The 25,902-nt window shown below is 34.3% G+C and overlaps 1 protein-coding gene across 1 annotated transcript in view; it reads right to left on the bottom strand.

Annotated features, from left to right (window-relative positions):
* LOC124370399 overlaps positions 1–25,902 on the bottom strand; it is a 119,088-nt gene that overhangs the window by 66,412 nt on the left and 26,774 nt on the right. Inside the window, exon 3 of the mRNA XM_046828684.1 lies at positions 3,778–3,924. Within this exon, the coding sequence (XP_046684640.1) occupies positions 3,778–3,924 (147 nt within the window). The remainder of the gene's footprint in view (positions 1–3,777; positions 3,925–25,902) is intronic.

The raw sequence follows: 25,902 nt of genomic DNA, 5'->3' as shown, positions 1-25,902 counted from the left end.
CATCTGGTAATGGTTTACATTCGTGACACTGGCGCAGGCGTACAATAAGAACACCGTGAAAGACTGACAGCCATACAATTATACGGAGGGAATTATTTTGTAAAAGGAATGTCCTCCAAGAGCTCAATGCCTCGCTGGCTGAAATTGTTATTAGATTGGAGGAGCAGGTAGCAGTGCTATTAGGGAACCAGAGCCAGCCAACCACGAGATCAACGAGGCCGCCGCACTGCACCGGCCGTACAATCATTGGGAGAAGCTACCTGCCTCTACTCCTCACCTACCACATCCCTCTGCGATGGCTACCTGGGGACCCACACTGGACGTCGGACACCTTCTACCACATCACCCCTCGGACTACACATCACAGCCTCTCCACGTAGTGATAAGTACAAAAGAATTGTTATTTAAAAGTGTGCATGTGGAGGGATATTATTGTACTTAGTCGGGATGAGTGTTTAAAGTTTTGGTTCCTACCGTGATTGCAGCTTCGGGCTAGGGAAAATATGTACCATAGTTCAACTTCATTTATGCTGAATCGCGGTAGGAAGTAGGCTCTTATTAACTAGACGCGGTGCGGGGACTTTGTTTGTTCAGTTGGACCGGCAATCAGCTGATCGGTCAGTGACGTATCGGGTGATGCGTTCCTCCCGGCTCGCTGGAGGGATTCAGTTCGAGTCTTGAAGCCACGACGACAAGGTCCTGTTGAGAATCGCAGCTCTTCCTCTAACCCTATAGTGGTGGGATTTAGAGTAATTCCATTTTTTATCGCGTGTAAATTTAATTCAAGTTTTTTAATTTTTCTTCAGTGCGTATTAAATCCCTATCAGCCTCCGTAATCTTCAAAGTAGTAAGTCCCGTACCAGGGTTTAGTTAATATCTTTGATTTTTTATACTGTTGTAATTAAAATTTCTAAAGTTTCCCATCTTTCAGAGTCTGAGAATTAATTACATTTTTTGAAGTATTGTGAATTAAATTTTGGTCATAAAGTTAATATCAAGTTTTGTGTTATATTGATTTTTTGAGTATTTTGAGAAGAGAACTTTTATTTTATTTTTGTTAATTTAAACCATTTTTTGAGAAGTATAAATTTTTAGTTTCATTTTAATTTTAATTCATTTTTAATCAGACTCTTAATTAGATTTGTTCGATTGTGTGAAGTTTTGAAGAAAATCGAATCAAAAGTTTGTAAACTTTGTTAATTTTTTTGGTTAAACTTGAATTTCGGAATAAACCAAGTATTTCCGAAAAGTTGTTTAATTTATAAAGTATTAGCTCCATATAAATTTAAAATATGTGCTATAAAAAGGTACAATTGTATGCATTTAATTGTTTTAAAAACCACGTAAATTGCACTTGAAAGTTGATAAATGGTACTATTTAACAAAAATCCGCCTAGTCCGAATTTCCCGTCAATCCGAACAAGGTTCGGTCCCAATTAGTTCGGATTGTCGGGACTTCTACTGTATTCAGAAAGATTTTGTTAATCAATCGAGTCATGAAAAACCATCTCAAGCCTCAATTTTTTTCAAATTTAAAGATGTTGATGAAAGAATTTTAAAAGCGATTGTAATGGCTTTTGAAAACAAATTCTCAACAGGAATTGATGATATACCAATCACTATCATTAAACAGTCTTTTCCGCTAATCTCCAAACCATTAACCCACATAATCAATTCATCATTAATATCTGGCTTTTTCCCATCCAAATTAAAAATTGCTAAAGTTGTTCCACTCTATAAAAAGGGGGATTTAAATAGTCCAACAAGTTACAGACCTATATCTTTATTACCTGTGTTTTCTAAAATTTTTGAAAAAGTAGTATATAATCAACTTTTGGATTACCTGGAAAGTAATCACATATTGGATGATCAGCAACATGGTTTCCGACCACAAAAATCTACGATAACTGCTGGTGTTAATTTCATTGAATTAATAATAGATTTGGTTGACAGGAATGAAAAAGTCATTGGAATCTTCCTTGACTATTCCAAAGCATTTGACAGTGTGTCCCACGATGAATTACTTAAGGTACTTTACAATTTAAATATTAAGAGTAAGGAACATGAATGGTTCAAATCATATTTAAAAAACCGACAACAATGTATTCAAATTCAAAATAGTTTTAGTTATTTAAACAGCAAATATAAATATACACAAAATTTTTATTCAAATCTTCAAACTATAAAACATGGTGTCCCACAGGGATCTATACTTGGCCCTCTTCTATTTCTTTGCTATTTAAGGGGGTTTCCGGGTGTGATACAGGTGGATGGGTCAGTGTGCCTCTACGCTGATGATACCAACATCACAATTTCAGGTAAAAGTCAAGAAGAAATTGAGCTTAAATCATCTCTAAGTCTTACAACTGTAAAAGAATATTCAGACACTAAAAATCTCCTAATAAATATAAATAAATCAAATTTTATTTCATTCTGTACAAAACAAACTAGATCAAAATTAAAGCCAAATATTTATCTAGAAAATTCAAAACTGAATCAAGTAGAAAATTCAAAATTTCTTGGACTAATATTGGACCAACACTTAAGTTGGGATAAACATGTTGACCATGTAGTAAATAAAATGTCCTCTGGTCTATACGCTCTACGACAAATGTCAAGGGTATGTAATATTGAAACCTTGAAAAATATTTATTTTACACTAATCAATTCACACATGTCTTATGGTATAAGCATGTATGGAGCTACAACAACAAAAAATCTAGACCGAATTCTTCACCAACAAAAAAAAGCTATTAGAATAATGTTAAATTTGGAACGAAATGAATCTGTCAAACAGCATTTTTCTAAATTAAGAATCCTTACTGTATATGGTCTATATATTTTTCAAACTATAATGCTTGTGAAATCAAATGAAGATAGTATACCTAAATTAGGAGCAAATCATGATTATAACACTCGCCATAGAAATTATCCATCAATCCCAAAACATAACTTAGAACTTTTTAATAAAAAAACCCACTGCTATAGGATCCAAATTCTTGTTATTTCTTCCAAAAACATTTCTAAAAATTTCACAAATTAGCATATTTAAAACAAAGTTAAAGTCATTTTTAATTGAAAAATCAGTATACTCATTTAAAGAATATTTTGAGGTAACTTAGTTCATCCAACAATTTAGTAGTTGATATGACATATTGTAAATAGTAGCAGAATTGTAAAATCATTTCAATGACATTTTGAGGCAAACTGCTTTATTTAATCAATAAATGGATATTGTAATGTAATGGTTGACGCTATTCTGTATTTATACTGTATGTGTACATTGTATGAGTCTTGAATAAAGTTGAATTGAATTGAATGAAGAAGTGGCTGGCAACGCAGCGCTTTGACGACGACACAGAGCTGCAGCAAGAAGTGACAAACTGGTTGAAGACACAGGCGGCAGAATTTTATGAGGAAGGCATTGTCAAGCTCATCCATCGATATGATCTGCCTAAATTTGAATGGCGACTATTTTGAAAAGTAGTATTTAAGTGTGGCTTTCAAATGTATAATAAAAATTTTTTCCTATACTTTGTTAATTTTTAATTACAAAACGTAATCTACTTTCCGAACAGCCCTCGTAATTATCAATTCATATATTAATACTAATTGTAATAGTATTGTAATTATAACAGAAATAAACTGTCTTTCATTTCAATTCAGATATGATGCAGACTAGCGATACTCTATTAAACGAGTTGCTGCTTTTTAAAATGGCGAACAGAGTAAACATTAAATCTAATCACAAGATGCCAAAAAAAAATAAAAAAATACCTGAAGGCACATGTCAGAAACTTGCATATCATCACAGTTCCAACGACAGAACAGTTTGATTTCAGGCAGTTCTGGATCCTGAGCCACTGGTATGGTGTCAGCAGTCAGTATGGGCTCGTCCACTCCCCAATCCTCTCCGTCAGCCATCTACATATAAATCAAATCAAATAATTACAGTAAAACAATTGAAACTATATATATTTATTTAAGATATATAATAAATATATATATATATATATAAGATATTTAACGGATATTTACATCTTTTGAGTAGAATATTAACATTTCAAGGCAATTATTCTCTAATTTAAATCTTTCCAAACAAATTAAGTGCACTAGCTATTGTGTTATATTATTACCTTAAACTGACCGGCTAATTTCTTTACATTTGCACAAGCTTTTTGGAAAAAATTGTTGTAACAAACAATAACAAACATTCATTTTTTGTAATAAATTAAAGAAATATGCATATTTTTCTAGTGAAAATAAAACACAATAGCCTATATTTTTAAAATGTGTTAGTACAAATTTATTTTTAAAACTTTTCGAGTTTCATACAAAATTGTACATATGTATTGTTTTAATACCTATAACGCAGGAAAGGCTATGCAATTATAAACATAATTCACTTATAGTATTATACTTTTCCACAAAAAACTAAGGTCAACAATGGATTGTCAAACCTTTATGCACTTGGCACCAATAAAACAAAAGTTTGTTGCTATAGAAACATCCAGATTTAAAATCAATATTACGCCACTAATAATAAAATAATAATTTTACACTGTTTTATGATTTGTATTTACATTAAAACAAATGTATGCAAAAAAGTAAACAGTGCTTAGGAAAAACTTTTTAACAAAACACGCCAAAGGAGACTTTTCAAAAAAGTAATATGTACAGCTTTACAATTTTTTTCTTGACGTCTCCTAGCAATCAACAGATGTCCTCTCAACTGCACCTGCCCCTTCACCGTTGGACGTGACGTTAAGTAATACATCACTAACAAACAGCAAACAGGTTCAAGTTTTGTTTTAAATAGTGAATTGTACACTATGTCCCAAAAAATACTAAGCAACAGTTAAATTTAGATAGTATTTAGCATCACATTATGGTAGGGTTTATGAAATTATAAGTTATTTAATTTTACTTGTATATATTACATGTACCATTATTGTTTGCTCTAACGTCTTAACCTCAAAACATAACCTACAAAAAGCAGCAGCTTTATATCACATTTATATGTACAGTACAAGAGAAAGCTTAGCGTGATGAATGGTACCTAGACACAAATTAGGATATTATAAAGCAAAGAATATTTAGAACATGCTATGCATCCACATCCACCATCAAGGATTGTTCTGCCAAATAACATTATTTCGAACATGCAATAATTATCTCTGCATAGTAGTTGATAGAAAACTATCCATCACCACAACACTGTGAACCCTAGTTACTGTATTTTTCAACAGATACAAACCCTCCGCTCAGGAACTTAATCGTGGAAGAATCACTTGAAAACACTTTCCCTCATCGTGGACTGGCCATGGCACCATTTTCTGGCATCGCACAACCCACTCAAATAACATCATGTGATTTTTTCTTTGAGGATATGTTTAAGACCAAGTTTATATACCTTAAAAAGTGTAAAACATTCAAGATTTGAGACTAAGAATTAGCAAGGCTTTGTCAAACATTAATGACTAAATGTGTAATCATGTGTAAGCAGAGTAAGACTGCCAAGTTGATTGTCTTTTCCCCAACAATGGAAACACAATGGACAGCTTGTCATTGATTTGGGAATTCAAAATATTTGTCTTAGTGTCGTATAAATGTATATTTAGAATATATTATCTTAATTATTATTTAACAGAATAGACTAAATTAGTATTTTATTATTTTTAGAGTTGTAGAAACCAAACTAAACAAGAATGGTTGAAAGAGGATCTGAAATCACTAAACATGGAAAGCAAGTTTTAGGAAGGGTGCACATCAGTCTGGAAAATCGTATCTAAACAGAAAAGGTAAACATGTGAAACCCAAAGGCCGTCAACTAAATGCAAGTATAGGTGCCAAAACAGAATATCGGAAGATGAGGGTACATTTGTTTATGACTCTTTTTATTCTTTGCCATCTTTAACAGAAAAAATAACATTTCATTATTAGCACTAGTGAACTTTTATCACAGCAAAACTTAAAAGAAAAAGCCGTCAATTAGGAGATCTAAAACAATTAGCCGTCAATTAGGAGATCTAAAACAATCAGAAAATGTTTGCTTACAACTCAGGTTTCAAAAACAAACAAACATCAAAAAGACAATATTCCTTTAAATAATATTTTACCATCAAAGGTGAAAAAATACAAGTCTGTAAAACATTTTATATATCAACATTAGGAACATCTCAGAAACCAGTATACACAGCACATAATAGTAAGGATGTTGCAACAAACACAGCTACTCCAGAGGTTAGAGTAATTATAGTAGATGTAGGCCAGAAGGAGACGTTAATTCAGCCAGAGACCATATTAAGTGATTCCATGAAATTGAATCGCACTATTGTAGGGCGAATACAAAAAGACTTAATCTAGAATCAGACCTAAGTGTTTCAAACAGTGTAAAGTTAAAGGTATCATTCTTGTTACAAAATCTGAACTACAAAATTTTTGCCACGGAATTCAATTTAGGATTTCATGTACTCAAATTAGATTGGTGTGATCTTTGTGAAAAGTTTAAATTAGCACGCCAGACCGACACTAACTGAAGAGAGTAAAATGAAGATTATGAAAGGCAGCAGTTTTTGAAAACTAAAATGAGAAACGCCCAAAAAAAAAGAAGTAAAAGTACTCCAGTTATTTTTGTAGACCTACAAAATGTAATCCTGACTCCTCATACTGAAATAAGCTCTTTATTTTATCTAGGAAAAATAAACATGTACAATCTAACTGCACACTTTTCAGTAACAAAAAAATGTATTACACACAGGTATCAAAACTGCACTGGCCGTTCAGGTAATGACTTACCAAGTGCATTTAGAAAAACATTAGATTGTGTTATTGATGAGAACAATGTAACAGAGTAGATGTTTGGTCCAATTCTTGTATTCCTCAGAATCACAATTCTATCGTGTCTAACGCTATTCAAGACTGCCTACGAGACAACATCTTTGAAAATAAAATATTCTTTGTTAAGACATTCTTGCGTGCAAGAGGTTGGCTGTGTGCACAGTTGCATAGAGAGGGCCAAGTCAAAAACTGAATTTTACTCCCCAATTGGACTGATTTGGCTATGAAAGCAAATAAATCAATACAATCCTTACTGGATAATTCAATTAAAACCTAGTGATTTTAAAGATTATGCAAGCACATCTAAACTTTTTAACTACAAGATTATTCCATATACTAAAGTAGCTTACCTGGAATTTTCACAAACCCTTCAACTTGTCTTTTTTTAAACAAATCATGACCCTTAACAGCCAGTGAACTGTTCTAACAAAAGTATGATTGTACACCAACAAGAAAGAGTAAAACTATCAACTTTTTCAGGAAATGGTGAATGAACGAATGCATTTTTTTTATTTCCCCAATATATGTACAATATTGCAATCTTTACAACTAAACTAATAGTAGGGGAGCCCAAGCGGGGATTTTTCGCGTTACTAGAGCGCGTCATAAAATTATATGGGGAGAAATGTCGTACTCCGTAATGTACCCCTAGCACATATGAACCTTTAATATAGGGGTCTGCGTTGAGGGCAGACCGTCAGACTAGTAGAAAAAAATCGATCCTCAGAAAAACTTGTGGGCGTCAGATAAATACAAAGTAAGTTAAGTACATGTAGAACGGTGTAGATTTCAATAACCTGACGATTAAAGCGTAGTATAAGGAAATAGGCAAGTCACAAAGGTGTAAAAAAAATAATGTTACCTCAAAATACTCAAGCGCGATTGAATTTTTTTTTATTTTGAAGGAAATCTTTTAAGAATTGCGGACAAAATATAATCTGACGATTTTCATGGGGTGAGGTAGCTAAAACCATAAATAAAGGGTGGAGCGTACAGCCGCTGAGAACTGTATATTTCCCACTCTGCGCCTCTCTTTCCTTCTCACTCTTTCTCTGTCTTTCACTCTCTCGCACCATCTGCACACTACCATATACCGCCATAATGCCATCTCAGATGATCACAATAACAACATGTTTTTTTAGAAGTATATTTTTATTTATTTATTTGATTGTTTAATGCAATAAGTTTTATATACATTACAATAATGAGTGATATAAGTGTGAAATGTGTATTTTGTGGAAAAGAAACATGTGAAATTTTTTTTTTTTTTCAAATGGTCAGATGAACAATATTCCTCCACATTATTGTCAGATTATCATTTAGAATGGTCAGGACATCGAATTGAACCGCCTGTATAAATATCTGACGTGCTCGAGTATTTTAAGACCGCATTTTTTTACATTTTCACAAATCTGTCATGACTTTCGATCACGTCCAAATCTTCAGTCATTTAAATAGGATACTTTTTTTAGTTTACTTAACATTCCCTCTGAATATCTGGCACGCTCAAATAACTTTTTTTTCCTTTTTTCTATCCCTTTTTATGGCCACCGTCCACCGTTATAAAAAAACAGTATTTTCAATTACCAAACCTACTTTTCTACTTCTCTGAAAATAACCTAAACAACTCAGTACAATTAATTTTTTTCCCAGATCCCGAAAATGGCATCAAACAATGGTACTTTGTATGATGTGGGCGTTATAGTTTTCGCCAAAATAAGAGGCCATCCTTACTGGCCAGCAGTTATACAAGACATTTTAAAAATTGACAATATCACTAAATACAGTGTCACATTCTTTGGAGACAATACTACTGCCTCCATTAAACAAAGCGACATGTGCCTGTATGCAGAATATAATTTAATTCATGGAAAGCCAAAAACGGACAATTTCAAAAATAAAAAGTTTAACGAGGCCCTTAGAGAAGCAGAACAAGTTTTTAAAACCTCTCTTCTAAGTAAACCTCTAATAGACAACAGCCAAAATAAATCACCAGGTTGCGAAGAACTAGACCTCAGTAATACTGCACAAAGAGTTGAAGGTAGCTCCAGAACAAATGAGAGTTTAATACAAGAGCTAGAGATGTTAAACAATAGCAAGGATTTAGTTGAGGTTGTCCATACTAAGATACAACATTTTAATGACGTTGACGACCTAGAAACTTCCCTGACACTGGCCGCCGAAGCAGGCAATGCCCTACTAGCGGAAAACTGTAAACTTAAGCAGGACCTGAATTCTCTAACTCTAAGGAACTTCAAACTGGCACAACAGATAACCGATCAACACACTCTGTCAGAGCTAACCTATCAAGCAAAGATAAAAGAACTAGAAGCTCAAAATGAAGCCTTACACAGCCGAAACACCCTGCTAGCTGAAAAATTGACCGAAGTTGAAAACCAACTCTCGAAAGAAAAGCAGCTACAGGCTGCTCTAGAAAACACCTTTGAAGAACAAGACCTAAGTAAAAAAAAAATAATATGCAGACTTGAAGAGAAAATTAAGCAGCTCGAAAATACCATTAAAATGCTACAGAGTAGAACAGATAACAGTGGCTGCACTGAAATCAAAGTTAATGCCATCGACTCCGAAACCCAAACAAACAACCCTAATATCACTAAACAAAGAGACACACTACAAATTATGATCAAACTGACCAAACTTAAGTGCAGACAGGACCACCTAGAATCAACAGTGAAGATTTTTCAAAATAATTCCTATCAACGTGACCTGCATGACCAAACTAATACAACACCTGCAAAGCCTACTAGTAGAACACCTTTGTTTAAGCAATTTCAAACACCAAACCGCTTGAATAGGGCTGTGAAAAATTCAAGTTCAAAGAAAGGAAATTATTTTAGTGTCTCTCTACAGATAGCCAAAAATAAAGAATTACAAGAACAAAGACAGATGGACACAGACCCCGAAAAAACAATAGTTCGTGCAAACATAAAAACTTTCGGTAACTTTTGAGTACATAGCAAACCCCCAATGACAGCAACTCTACTTATAGACAAAACTTTTGAAGATTTTTTGAAAGAACATATGGAGAAAATCTTAAGAAAAACAAACAGCTCACCAGATGACAGCATGACCAAGACTCCATTAACTAGCACTCCTTCAGATATCGTACCTGGAAATACTTCAAATACTTTTTTAGAAATTATACAAGAAAGCCAAAACACCTCTTAAAGAAAACAAGGAAAAAACCTATCACCATCTTTCATCAGAACATTCCAAGGACTATCAAAAAAGGTGGAAAGAATAAACCATCTATTGAGTGACCTACATCCAACCATATTAATACTTACTGAACATGGATTAAACTCAGATAAACTATTACTCACTAAGATTAGTGGTTACAATTTAATTACACACTACAGTAGAAAAGACCATAGATTGGGAGGAGTTGCAATCTACATTAAGGAAACAGAAACTGCAAAAACAGAAGCAATCAACATGGCAAACAGTTGTCAAGAACTGGTATGCGAAGCTGCATTAACAAAGATAAAAATCAAGAAAAAAACTCTCTACATTCTAGGGGTTTATTGGACACCAGGAGGACAAGCTAATGTAGCTATCAACATTATATCAGATATACTTACCTCATTTACAGCTGAGGCAAAACTTCTTATCTTAATGGGCGACATCAACATAGACAGGCTAACTGTTAACACGAATAATACTATTTTCGAAGATTAACTGCTGGTTTTTGGAGTCAGGCGGCTTCCCCTTCCAGCGACAAGAATTACTAATCATTCTACAACATCAATAGACTGCATCTGTACCAACATACCTGAAGATGCAGTCGACTTTTCAGTGATCCAAGGTGGAATGTCGGATCACACTGGCCAAATCTGTTCTATTGCAGTGGAAAGAGAAGTCTTCCCTACAAAAGAAGCTACACAAAAAAGAATTTTCTCAATAAAAAACCTTAATAGCTTAAAACAGGAATTCGAAATGGAAAAGTGGGAACTGGTACACAATGCCCCTGATGTTGAAGAGGCATACAGAACATTTCAGACAACTGTCAGACAAATATTGGACCATATATGCCCTAGCAAAAAAGTAAGAGCAAAGCCGAGGGGCAGACTAAAAGTTCAGTATGACCAAGAGTCGAAAATACTAAAAGAAGATTTTCTAATTGCCTTACAAAGATATGAGCTCACCAGAAATGAACATGATAGAACATACATGGCAGCAAAAAAGAAAGCCTACGATCTCAAGCTTAGGAGTCTCAAACAACATATGGCTGCTAACTACATCACTAACTCTTGACAATAAGTCTAAAGCCGTTTGGGACATAATAAACTCAGAAAAGCAAAGTAAGCAACAGAAAGAAAATTCAACACTGAAGATGGAGATAGAAGGAAACATAACAGACAACCCCGCCGAAATAGCCGAACATTTCAACCAATACTTTTCCCAAATAGCAGATTCCACATTAGGCGAAAATAGAGAACATCTGAAATACACAGCCATAACTCATCCGATTTTGCTTCCACAAAGAAATTGTCTATCACTAATTTTAACACCAACAACTGTTAAAGAAGTCTTGGGAGTGATAGCTTCCCTGAAAACTAAATTATCATGTGGAATTGATGAAATTCCTTCAAAATTAGTAAAACACTGTACCAAACAACTAGCACCACCACTGGTTACCATAATAAATCAATCGTTTTCCTCAGGCCAGTTTCCATCCCCCTTAAAAATATCAAAAATATACCCAAAGCACAAAAAAGGATCCATCACTAAACCTGAAAATTACCGTCCCATTTCACTAATACCAACTTTCTCAAAAATAATAGAAAAGGTAGCACTCTCAAGAATGTTACAACATCTGGACAGATATAATCTAATAACAAAGAACCAACATGGCTATCTCAAAGGACGATCCACCACCACAGCTGTCACTAATCTAATTGAATACGTCATAGATAAATTAGAAGACCACAAACACGTATCAGCTGTCCTATTAGACTACAGTAAGGCTTTCGATTGTCTAGATCATGATCTTATCTTGAAAAAGATTTCAGCCCTAGGTTTTGGAGGCTTGGCGAAAGATTAGGTGACTAGCTACCTGAAAGGACGCAAGTAAATAGTTGAGATTCAACAAAATGTAAATGGGAGTAAATGCGTGTATAGATCAAGACAACTCACAGTAAGTAGAGGAGTGCCTCAAGGCTCAGTTTTAGGCCCCTTTTTGTTCATACTTTTTACAAACGATTTTCCAAGTTTTATCAATGACAATTCTGTAGAAACCATTATGTATGCAGACGACACAATTCTTTTGTTTACAAATAACACAGCACAAAATCTAATTTTGAATATTTCATCAGCAACAGAAAAATCACTCCAATACTGCCTTCAAAACGATCTGGTCATAAATCAATCCAAAACCACCCAGATCAATTTTAGCAGAAGACAAGAGCAGATTCCAAAAATACCTAATATTTTAGTTGAAAAAAAGGCAAAACTGCTAGGCCTAACAATTAATGCTGACCTCTCCTGCACAGATCACATATGCGATCTGACCAAAAAACTTTCATCTGGCATTTATGTGGTAAAGCGAATGAAGTGGATAGGAGGTTTGGAGACGGCAAAGACAGCATACTATGCTGTAGTGGAGTCCCACCTCAGATATGGCTTAATTTCATGGGGAGGAACATCTGAAACCAATCTCAACAAAATCCTGGTACTCCAGAAAAAAGCTGTAAGGGCACTCTATAGCCTCAGCCCTAGGGAAAGCTGCAGAGAAGCTTTCAAATCCCTGCAGCTTCTTACTGTCATAGCACTATACATCCATGCAGTCGTCATCTACACCAGCCAGATGGACCTTCCTAGAAATGAAAATGCTCACTCATACCACACCAGACGAGCAACGGACTACATTCTCCCTGTACACCACACATCGCAATTCAGCAAAAAACCTTCTTACATTGGACGCAAAATCATTAATGCACTACCACCAAATCTCAAGAACAAGAAAGGGAACGAACTGAAAAGACATTTTCGAGACTGGCTGATGGAACGACCTGTATATTCATTGAAGGAGTTCTTCGATTTTCTATAAATACCATATCAATATTTGTAAAGCAAGAAATATTAATCTAAGTTTTTGTTATTATATACTATTGACGCAATTGTATTTCTTAAAGAAACAACAAATAAAGAATATTGTCTATTGTCTATTGTAATTGCTCTTCAGATTAATATCGCTTGATTATCAGAAAGACATAGCGCGTATACATTATGAATTTCTGACGTGCTCAAGTATTTCCATGTAAATGTTTTTTTTTTTTTTTTTTTTTTGAAAATTTGTCCACGCTTTCCTCCACACTGAAATAAAAAACTTAACATAAACTTTTTTCGTTTTAAAACTTAATCTTCACAATCTTACAGGCCCCCATGACGCTTTAGTCACTGCAAATTTAGCATCCCGGCTCCCTTACTATAAATAACTGACCATTTTTAAGATTACAGAAATAAAATGAAGAAAAAGCACCATAAAACAAAAAATTGCCCTTGGAAATGGTACATCTGTATTGGAATTCAAATCCAAAGTATTAAACTGTACAGGAGAGATCTCTGAACAAAAAAACGAGACTTGAAAGCAGCTTTCCCTTTTATGCCTCTTCAAGATTGACAGTTTTACACAGCTATATTCCATGATTGTTGCAGTACATTGGGACTAGTCCATCAGTAATTTATTTTCATGTAGGAACAAACAATCTGAGGAAGGGTACAGGTATTATTTTAAATTCATAATTTACATGTACACATAGTGCAGAACCTCCATGAATGTGACTCTTCCTACAAAAGGCACTTGCCAACTGGTAACCACTAGGTGCATGTAGTATCAGTTTGTCAAAGTTGAGCTAGAAAATTCTGTTGATTCATGATAACGCTCGACCTCACACGGCAAATTGCTCACGTGAAGTTCTCGAATCATTCCAGTGGGGGTCGTTTCCTCATCCACCATACAGCCCGGATCTTGCACCAAGTGACTATCACTTGTTCTCAACAATGACACACATGACACACATATGATATAGAGTTGACCAGTTAAAATTACTTGTATCATACAACAATTTTATTTAGGGAACATTTTAGTAAAACAGTGCTGAAGTTGTGGGAAAATCTGTGGTAAAGTATCCTTAACTTTTGAAACAGTTAAAAGTTAACATTTATTATAGTTTCAAACAAATAATTAATTATAAATATTACCTGTAACAGAATTTCTAAAAAGCACATGTTTTTATCACTGCACATTTTCATTTGTTTCTTTACAAAACTCATTTTCAATTCCAAGATAAGCACTCTTTTTCAATAAGTATTTGTGACTGTGACCTAAGAAGACGTTTTGTGATCTAAAATTATTTTATTTCACAAAGATAAACTCAGAAATTTGACTACAGTAGTTGTTTCCTGCAATACTTCAACAATATTGGATTTTCAAGCATACACAAGCAGTGAAGGGATAACCTGTACAGCTTGCCATCAGCTGTTAATGACTCAACTGGTGTACTTTGAACCTCATTGTTGTGCAGCAGATAACATTAAGACTTTCTCAGCCACTAATAGTGTTTCCATATTTATTTAATAAATGCTGACACCGTATTTTATTTACAATAATACTTGCATTTTTTCTTCATAATAAAATACTCTGATTTATTATCACTTGGACGTTAAAATAATTTTATGGATACTTCCTTGAGTGACCAATGTACGAATAAATCTCTTCTCTCAGGATGTAAAATTGAAGAAACAGTTAGGAAAAGTGGAGTACATCGAGGTAAAATAACTGATATAAAAGTAACAACCCCTGGTGGTAAAGTGTTACGATCAAAAAAAGAACTGGAAGAATACATTAAAATAAAAAAATTAAATTTAAAACTTGATGATTTTAATTTTACCTCAAGAAAAAATGTTAGCATTAAGAAAGCTAGTAAGGGTGAAAAATCAACCAAGTCAAACATGAGTATGAAGTTGAATGTTTCTGATTCTGTTTGTGAATCCCCTCTACCGCTTTTAAATATGGAAAACCCATCTAAAATTCAAAATAATGATATTTTATCAGAAACTGCCTCAACCATTAGTTCAAATTCTTCTGATTCCGCTGTGGAAACTCCTGTACAGTTTTCAAGTATTGAAACACAGACTGAAATTGAAGCTGTAAAAATGTTGTTAGTTTCTGATGAGCTTTTGAACGATAAATGGCTCACTGACTTGACAATTCAGCCGTATTTTCAAATGTTAAATGATAGGTTTCTGGATAAAAAATCGGGCATCATAATCAATCCACTCATTGTTCATGCAATAAAAAATATTAATGACTTCCATTTCATGCTAGAACCACTTAATATAAAGGAAAAATGTTACATCATTCTACCAATAAATGACTCTGTTAATTTAACACAATCTGATAGTGGCTCACACTGGAGTACACTAGTATATGTTGGGTCTGAACAAAAATTTTTACATTTTGACTCTTCTGGTACATACAACCAAAGTTCTGCTCTCTCGGTTGCAAACAGGCTAAACACTTATTTAAACAAGACAATGCCAATCAATTTTTTTAGATCTTGGTGGGCCGCAGCAGTCAAACAGTCATGATTGTGGAGTATTTATGTGCTGGACAGTGGAGTCCATTGTTCACAATATAATGACTTCGGACACAATAAATACAGAGTTTATTCGAAAAACTATTTTAACCCAGTCTGACATCATACAAAAACGCTCTCTTCTATCCTACGTGATTTACAACTTGTATAAAATCAGTAACAATGCTGTTGTTTCATTAATGATGGTAAAGTATGGTAAGTGTGAAAAAGAAAACAAATTTAAATCTGGAAGTGCAATTCAAAAACCAAGAGTTGTAAACCGTAATAAACCCAAACTGAAAATGAATTTCTCAGAGCATATTTTTCATAACATTAAAAAAACAAACAACTCTAAAACACACAAAAAAATCTCAAAAAGCCAGTAGAATACAAAGTTTTAAAAACCAACGTTACAATTTGCTCTGACAGCCAAGGTAAAAATCTTGCTCCAAAAATTACAGAACTGTGTGAAGGAAGAGTAAATGCTTTTGGCTATGTCAGACCAAACACAACTCTTCTGCAAGTCATCGACTCAGCTAAAATTGATGAAGAAAGTAAAGTAGCCCATTAGTAGTTCTTGGCGGAACAAATGATAGTCTTAAAGAAAACTTTAATGAAATCTATGAGAGTTTAGAAAGTAAACTAAAAGTGCTTACTGTAACCAGACCTGTTTTCTTATGTACTGTACCTAATAGGTACGACAAAATTCTTAATGGTCCGGAAAACGATCAAATACAAAAAGTAAATAACTACATCATGGAGATAGCTGCCAGGATTGATGGAGTTTACATTATTAATCTTAATCATTTGGGTCGACAACACTATACTGTCCATGGTCTGCACTTAAACATGCAAGGCACAACAAAATTGGCTCGCATTATTTTAAAAGCCCTTACTTGGTGGAACAGTCAAGAATTACATTTCAAGTATGAGAGAGTTCAACCTCCAGTAAAAATAATAGAAAAGAACATGACTGGAATAATTACTGAACATAAAGACTGTGAAAAAACTGCGTTTGCACACTGTATTTCTGGCGACTTTGAGAATGAGCGACAGATGACTGCTGGTGTTGCAGTGATTTTCAAACAACAATTTGGAAGACCACTTGCTTCAAACTGCATAACCAGTCACCTTGCTTATCAACAAGTCCCTGATGGAGCTGGAATCTATTCATTGATTACAAAGGATAAATACAAAAATAAACCTACTTTGACTGATTATGATAAAGCTTTTGAGGATTTCTCAATTGATTTTAAGAGAAGAGGTTTTACAAGGCTTATATGTTCGGCTGTGGGTTGCGTTCGTGATAAAATATCCATAGAACACTTTGTAACCAAAATAATGAAATTTCATCACCTTACTGGAGCTTCTGTGGACATCATATTGTACAACCAGTGGTCCTCCAGAGTATTATGGAATGGATTAACACATGATGAATTTATCACTGATTTAAAATACAATATTTTGTCAAAGTATCCGCAAGCTACACCATCATCGTTTGTTGTTGATCACATGCAGCCTGAGACCTCTTCACTTCAACCACTGTCATCAACCATAACTACAAACCTAGGACCACAAGGAGACAAGGAGATGGCCCTACATCAGGATCATCTTGATTTCCAATCCAAACAACACTTGGAAGCAGTGTCTGGTGAAAGTGAGGTGAATCATGGGCAATATGGTGTCAGTGATTTTTGTTCATCTTTTTCAGGTTTAAACTAAACTTTTATGACAATGAAAACTGTTCTGCATATAGATATAATAGTTTGAATGTTATTGATCTGGCTCATAATAATGCACTATTAAGTTCAAATAACAGTAATCATTTTACACTATCAGGAATGAAAAACTACCATCATTTAAAATATAGGCTACTGAAACCAATATCAAACTAAATTCCAAAAATAAACAAAATTTTGACAACATTCAACTTCAACCATTAAAAATATTACATCAAAATGTTCAACACTTATCATCACGTATTAATATATTAAAAATTAATTTAGAAGAAATCCAACCAGATGTAGTAGCAATATCTGAACATAAAATGACTGAAGCAGAAATCCTGTATCTAAATATTCCAAATTATAAAATATGTTCATTTTTTACAAGGTCTATCTCACTTGGTGGTGGTGTATTGATCTTAGTTAGAAGTAACATTAAAAGTAAAAAATTATTAATTCCTGAAGTCCAAGATCTTACAGCCGAAAAAGAATTTGAATGTTGCTTATCAGAAATTACTGTAAATACATTTTCATTTATTTTAGCATGTATTTATAGATCCCCACAGCAAGGGCTACTTGAATCTTTTCTAAGTAGACTTGATTTGTTATGTAATACATTAAATGATAAATTCAGGAATATTATCATAGCAGGAGATTTTAACATCAATGTGTTGAACAAAGACAATACATATAGGAACTTTGTTAGTATTTTAAATTCTTATAACTTAGTTTATAAAGTAAATTTTCTTACTAGAGTTACCTCCGAGTCAGAAACCAGCATAGATAACTTCCTCACTAATATTACAACTAAGAAATTAAAAACATCTGGCCTTATAACATGTATATCAGACCATGATGGGCAATTGTTTGAAATTTTTGGTGTACAAAATACTCTTCATTATGTGAATAAAAGGTATTGTAGAAAGTTTTCAAAAACTAACACAGATTTATTTTTAAGGCTATTGGCTAGTGAAAATTGGTTAGAAGTTTACCAGGCTAGCGTAGAAACTAAGTATGATGTTTTTTACTCAATATTTGTTCATGTTTTTGAAATTAGCTTTCCTAAATTATTATCTGTTGAAAAAGAGAAAAACCTAAATAGTTGGATTTCAGATGATGTAAAGATTAAAAAGGAAAAAATTGCGCAATTGGAGAAAACATATAGGGTTTGGAAAACTAATGATTTAAAACAATTAATTAAGCAACTAAAAATTGAAAATAAAATTCAAATAAACAACAACAAAAAAAGGTTTTTTGACAGTAAAATTAAGAAATCTACAAATAAGTCGAAATCAACTTGGAAAATTATCAAATCTGAAATCAACAATGGCGCCAAGATCACTGATAACATACAATTAGTCCGGGATGGCACATCCATATCAGACCCAATTCTTGTTGGTAATATATTTAATGATTTTTTTATAAATGTTGTTGATAGATTTGTGCTTCCAAATACAGTAGAGTCCCGCCGATCCGAACCCCGCCAATCCGAAAATCCGCCTAATCCGAAACACGGCTAGGAGAAAATATAAAATTGCTAAAAAAGGCAGGAAAATAAATTAAAACCAGTTATTATAGTAAAACGTAAGTTTTATTTCTCAAAGCATTTACTTACTGACATATAGAAACTGAAATTACATTTGAAACGTTAGATGATACATACATTGTACGGAAATTTTATACTGTTAATAAATGAAACATAGTACTGTACTGCACTGTATTTATAATGTAACAAACCCCTACGCAAGGCTTAGCAAATAATTTGTACTTTAACTTGGACACAATAAGGGATAAAAACGTAAAACAAAACACTGCAAAACCCAACACTTTCTTAAGACCTAAAGTCAGTGATCTTCTTTTGACGCAACACACTAAAACGACTGGACGATGCAATGTTTCGCCAACGCCGAATGAACATTACGTCATTGGAGTAGCAGCGGCATGTTGCTCGACGTAGCGTAGAGCGAGGTCAAAGGCACTTGCAGCTGCGCTGTGTGGAACAATATCGGTAGTTTGGGCGTCTCCCTCATCCTCACTGCTACATGATGAGTCATCAGCTGGGACTCCTTGCACCTGTGCCACCGATGTCTTCGTCTGTGTACTCCTCGAAGCTTTGTCATCTACAGCCGTCCACTCATCAAACACACTCCTTCTCTACATTTTCGCATCCCGGTATTTTTTTTTTACAAGAGGAAGAAGTTCGCATTCATTTACCGGTGGAACAACCTCTTCAACAAACTGCAGATCAGGCCAAAGATTTTTCCAAGATTTCTGCAGAGCTCCTACGCTTGTGTTCTCCCAAGCCTCTGCCACCCAGAAAATTACATCTTTGATCGTGATTTTCTTAAGCTTTTGGAGAATTGTGAGGTCTTCATTTTCCTCAAGCAGGCTTCGGAGCAGCTTTTTCCGATAATTTTGCTTCAACGCTTGTAGAACTCCTTGGTCCATTGGTTGTATGATCGAAGTAACGTTCGGTGGTAGAAAAATGGCTTTTTATATCACCAATAACCAGCTCTAAGTCATCCGGATGGGACGGAGCGTTATCTATGAGTAAACAACGCTCTATCAGGCAGTCCATTTTCTTCATTGTAGGCTCTCACGTTGGGCACAAATTGTTTCTCAAACCATTCTTGAAACAAAGCACGATCCATCCAAGCTTTCTTTTGGTTTTTATAGTAAACCGGCAGAGCGTTCATATTCATGTTTTTAAAACATAGAGGTTTTTTGGGTAACCTCAATTTATCGATAACCATCAAAGGTATCTTATTGGTGGCGGAAAGCGTTGCTGCATGCTAATACGGTTAGTCGTTGCTTATCCATTTTAAATCCTGGAGCGGACTTTTTCTTCTCTTGAAGCTAGGCTCTTTGTTGGCAACGCTTTGAAATTTAGCCCCGTTTCATCAGCGTTGTACACTTGCTGGGGTGAGTAGGAGGATGTAATTTCTTTGAACTCCTGAAGATACTCTGCGGCTGCGTTGCTGTCTGCAGACATCTTTTCGCCAGTTACAGTCAGTTGCCTGATACCGTGCCTTTTTTTTCCACCGATCTAAAAAATCGCAACTAGCCGAAAATGACGGATCGCCTCTCCCATAAGGATGTTTAGTAGAAGCCTTTTCTTTAATAAGAGGGCCGGTAATGGGAATGCCTTTTTGTCTCTCTTGAGAAAACCACAAGTAAAAGTGCTTCATCGAGTTTGTCATACGATGACACAGTAGTAGTTTGACGTTTTTCTAGAGTGTTTTTCACTTGTAACAGAGCAAAATTGTTCGATTTTTGCCCGCTTCTTTTTCACTGATCGTCGCTTTACCGACACCAAATTCAATTGAAAGTTGAGTAGCACTTTCACCATTGTCTAGTCTTTTGAGAAACTTCGAGTTTTTCTTTTAACGTACACGAGTTGTGTTTTACGTTTACTAGCCATAATGATATCGGATATACGCACAGAGCAGAGCAAAGAACAAACAAAACTGCAAACCACAAACTACAGAATACACAGTAAGAGCACGTGCTGCGCGTATGGAAGATTGCACTAAACTGTCGTCTCGCCACTCGTCACCGGGGTGGGTGGTGGAGGGGATAGGGTGAGGGTAGTGGCAGTCCAATAGTTTTGCGCGCCACACTGTTTCAAGGTCACCGACCAACTCGCCCCGCCCACCACAGACAGGTGGCTTCTACTAGATTCATTACGCACAAAACAATGGCACTCAGTTTCGACCACGCGATGTTACCGTACAAAGACAGGAAGCTGTAATATTATTACTACGTTTAATACGTACTTACTATTGTTTATTGCATTTGATTAATTGTGTACCATTAGTTCAACTTCAATTTATGCTGAATCGCGGTAGGAAGTAGGCTCTTATTAACTAGACGCGGTGCGGGGACTTTGTTTGTTCAGTTTGGACCGGCAATCAGCTGATCGGTCAGTGACGTATCGGGTGATGCGTTCCTCCCGGCTCGCTGGAGGATTCAGTTCGAGTCTTGAAGCCACGACGACAAGGTCCTGTTGAGAATCGCAGCTCTTCCTCTAACCCTATAGTGTGGGATTTAGAGTAATTCCATTTTTTATCGCGTGTAAATTTAATTCAAGTTTTTTAATTTTTCTTCAGTGCGTATTAAATCCCTATCAGCCTCCGTAATCTTCAAAGTAGTAAGTCCCGTACCAGGGTTTTAGTTAATATCTTTGATTTTTTTATACTGTTGTAATTAAAATTTCTAAAGTTTCCCATCTTTCAGAGTCTGAGAATTAATTACATTTTTTGAAGTATTGTGAATTAAATTTTGGTCATAAAGTTAATATCAAGTTTTGTGTTATATTGATTTTGAGTATTTGAGAAGAGAACTTTTATTTTATTTTGTTAATTTAAAACCATTTTTTTGAGAAGTATAAATTTTTAGTTTCATTTTAATTTTAATTCATTTTTAATCAGACTCTTAATTAGATTTTGTTCGATTGTGTGAAGTTTTGAAGAAAATCGAATCAAAAGTTTGTAAAACTTTGTTAATTTTTTTTGGTAAACTTGAATTTCGGAATAAACCAAGTATTTCCGAAAAAGTTGTTTAATTTATAAAGTATTAGCTCCATATAAATTTAAAATCTGTGCTATAAAAACGGTACATAAATTTGCGCCAATCTGCTATTTCTTTTTGAGCATAAACTTGTACAACAGGTTATTTACAGGAAAGAACTTGTAAACTTGCATAAACTTGTCTGATACCTGTAAGTGTGTGTAAATCTTGTATAAGACTTGTATGACTATGAACTTGAACATTGTGTATAAACCTGCATAATTTTGTGTAGTGTGTAAGACTGAGGACTTAGAATAATATTGTCAGTTTGGAATATTTGATTTATTTTAAGAAAATTATTTTAAAATAAAAATGGAGCTAGCGCATGTAGATCTGTTGCTAAAAAAGGAATTAATATTTGAAATAAATTTTAGGGACGGAAATGCTTTTAAATACGACACCGTCATAATCTTAGGAAAATGTGAAGGTACACTTTGAAATTTAATATTAGGGACAGTGCTTGTAATCTGAAAGGGGGTAAACTAATAAATAATAAAATAATTATAGTTATTGTAGAAAGGGTCAAGAACAATGAGGGCAGGAGATAGGAGTATTGTGAGCGCTTCCTGGTGTAAACATAAAAAGGTCCGGATGTGCCCAAGCCCCTGCCCGTTGTAAAAGTATTAGTTTGTAAGAGTCCGTATCATAAAGTTTTATTACAACTGAAGCTGATAAGTGAAAGCGAAGTGAACCCTGATAAGTGAAAACAAAAGTGAGCCTGATAAGTGAAAGTATTTATGACTCGATAGTAAAGAAAGGACTGGGCAATATGATTGAACTCACTGATATAAATGCTTATCGGAGATAATAATGAAATATCGATCCTGGTTAAATGTGTTTTTTTTTTTTAAATAAAGATAGGTTGTTTTTTCTTAAAAGGTGAATATTTCTAAATTTAAATTTAAATTCGAAATGTGAAATTTTAGAACTCAATAAACATTAACTCCCCCCCGGCAAAGGTCAGTATGTTTTATTTTCAGGACAATTATATTGTTGAAAAGGAATTGAAGATGGGTTCTAAAAACAATAAAATGACAATATAATTTATTTCTAAATTAACTTCAAGAATTGATTATATATTTATGTATTAATTTGGCCCAAAACACAAAACAAGTTAAGTATGAGAGTCCAGTAGTTTATTATAATAATACAAATAAATATTGGAATATGAAAGGGTGATGTGACGACGTTTTTATTTCAGAAAATTGTATGGCTAAGATGAGAAGTCATAATATAAAATGCCAGTGTAAGTGTGTGATTAGGAGTGTTGTTGTAAACCATGTAATTTTCAGGGACAATGAATGGCATTAATGGTGTATGAAATTAATACAACAGAGGTATTGTGATATATCATGAGATATATTTCTTCCCTGTTCCTTCAAATGTAGAAGGACAGGGTAATTTTGGTAATGTTGTGGTGTTGTTGTCCCCTGTTCCTTCCAATAGAGAAGGACAGGGTAATATTTTTTGGTATACAATGAGTTGTATTGATAGTGATATTTCTTCCCTGTTCCTTCAAATGTAGAAGGACAGGGTAATATTGATTTTTTTTTTATCACTATATGAGGTTTATTGTGTGTAAACAATTGATTATTGTGCCATTGTAATCCCTGTAAATTGATTGTATTGTAATTAACAAACATCTGGTAATGGTTTACATTCGTGACACTGGCGCAGGCGTACAATAAGAACACCGTGAAAGACTGACAGCCATACAATTATACGGAGGGAATATTTTGTAAAAGGAAATGTCCTCCAAGAGCTCAATGCCTCGCTGGCTGAAATTGTTATTAGATTGGAGGAGCAGGTAGCAGTGCTATTAGGGAACCAGAGCCAGCCAACCACGAGATCAACGAGGCCGCCGCACTGCACCGGCCGTACAATCATTGGAGAAGCTACCTGCCTCTACTCCTCACCTACCACATCCCTCTGCGATGGCTACCTGGGGACCCACACTGGACGTCGGACACCTTCTACCACATCACCCCTCGGACTACACATCACAGCCTCCACGTAGTGATAAGTACAAAAGAATTGTTATTTAAAAGTGTGCATGTGGAGGGATATTATTGTACTTAGTCCGGGATGAGTGTTTTAAAGGTTTTAGGTTCCTACCGTGATTGCAGCTTCGGGCTAGGGAAAAATATGTACCATAGTTCAACTTCATTTATGCTGAATCGCGGTAGGAAGTAGGCTCTTATTAACTAGACGCGGTGTGCGGGGACTTTGTTTGTTCAGTTGGACCGGCAATCAGCTGATCGGTCAGTGACGTATCGGGTGATGCGTTCCTCCGGCTCGCTGGAGGATTCAGTTCGAGTCTTGAAGCCACGACGACAAGGTCCTGTTGAGAATCGCAGCTCTTCCTCTAACCCTATAGTGTGGGATTTAGAGTAATTCCATTTTTTATCGCGTGTAAATTTAATTCAAGTTTTTTTAATTTTTCTTCAGTGCGTATTAAATCCCTATCAGCCTCCGTAATCTTCAAAGTAGTAAGTCCCGTACCAGGGTTTAGTTAATATCTTTGATTTTTTATACTGTTGTAATTAAAATTTCTAAAGTTTCCCATCTTTCAGAGTCTGAGAATTAATTACATTTTTTGAAGTATTGTGAATTAAATTTTGGTCATAAAGTTAATATCAAGTTTTGTGTTATATTGATTTTGAGTATTTTGAGAAGAGAACTTTTATTTTATTTTGTTAATTTAAACCATTTTTTTGAGAAGTATAAATTTTTAGTTTCATTTTAATTTTAATTCATTTTTAATCAGACTCTTAATTAGATTTGTTCGATTGTGTGAAGTTTTGAAGAAAATCGAATCAAAAGTTTTGTAAACTTTGTTAATTTTTTTGGTAAACTTGAATTTCGGAATAAACCAAGTATTTCCGAAAAGTTGTTTAATTTATAAAGTATTAGCTCCATATAAATTTAAAATATGTGCTATAAAAACGGTACAATTGTATGCATTTAATTGTTTTAAAACCACGTAAATTGCACTTGAAAGTTGATAAATGGTACTATTTAAACAAAAATTCCGCCTAGTCCGAATTTCCCGTCAATCCGAACAAGGTTCGGTCCCAATTAGTTCGGATTGTCGGGACTCTACTGTATTCAGAAAGATTTTGTTAATCAATCAAGTCATGAAAAACCATCTCAAGCCTCAATTTTTTTCAAATTTAAAGATGTTGATGAAAGAATTTTAAAAGCGATTGTAATGGCTTTTGAAAACAAATTCTCAACAGGAATTGATGATATACCAATCACTATCATTAAACAGTCTTTTCCGCTAATCTCCAAACCATTAACCCACATAATCAATTCATCATTAATATCTGGCTTTTTCCCATCCAAATTAAAAATTGCTAAAGTTGTTCCACTCTATAAAAAGGGGGATTTAAATAGTCCAACAAGTTACAGACCTATATCTTTATTACCTGTGTTTTCTAAAATTTTTGAAAAAGTAGTATATAATCAACTTTTGGATTACCTGGAAAGTAATCACATATTGGATGATCAGCAACATGGTTTCCGACCACAAAAATCTACGATAACTGCTGGTGTTAATTTCATTGAATTAATAATAGATTTGGTTGACAGGAATGAAAAAGTCATTGGAATCTTCCTTGACTATTCCAAAGCATTTGACAGTGTGTCCCACGATGAATTACTTAAGGTACTTTACAATTTAAATATTAAGAGTAAGGAACATGAATGGTTCAAATCATATTTAAAAAACCGACAACAATGTATTCAAATTCAAAATAGTTTTAGTTATTTAAACAGCAAATATAAATATACACAAAATTTTTATTCAAATCTTCAAACTATAAAACATGGTGTCCCACAGGGATCTATACTTGGCCCTCTTCTATTTCTTTGCTATTTAAGGGGGTTTCCGGGTGTGATACAGGTGGATGGGTCAGTGTGCCTCTACGCTGATGATACCAACATCACAATTTCAGGTAAAAGTCAAGAAGAAATTGAGCTTAAATCATCTCTAAGTCTTACAACTGTAAAAGAATATTCAGACACTAAAAATCTCCTAATAAATATAAATAAATCAAATTTTATTTCATTCTGTACAAAACAAACTAGATCAAAATTAAAGCCAAATATTTATCTAGAAAATTCAAAACTGAATCAAGTAGAAAATTCAAAATTTCTTGGACTAA

This window comes from Homalodisca vitripennis, unplaced genomic scaffold (genome assembly GCF_021130785.1).
Source record: "Homalodisca vitripennis isolate AUS2020 unplaced genomic scaffold, UT_GWSS_2.1 ScUCBcl_149;HRSCAF=1392, whole genome shotgun sequence".
Taxonomy (NCBI): Eukaryota; Metazoa; Arthropoda; class Insecta; order Hemiptera; family Cicadellidae; genus Homalodisca; species Homalodisca vitripennis.
This window is presented reverse-complemented; position numbering and strand designations above follow the sequence as displayed.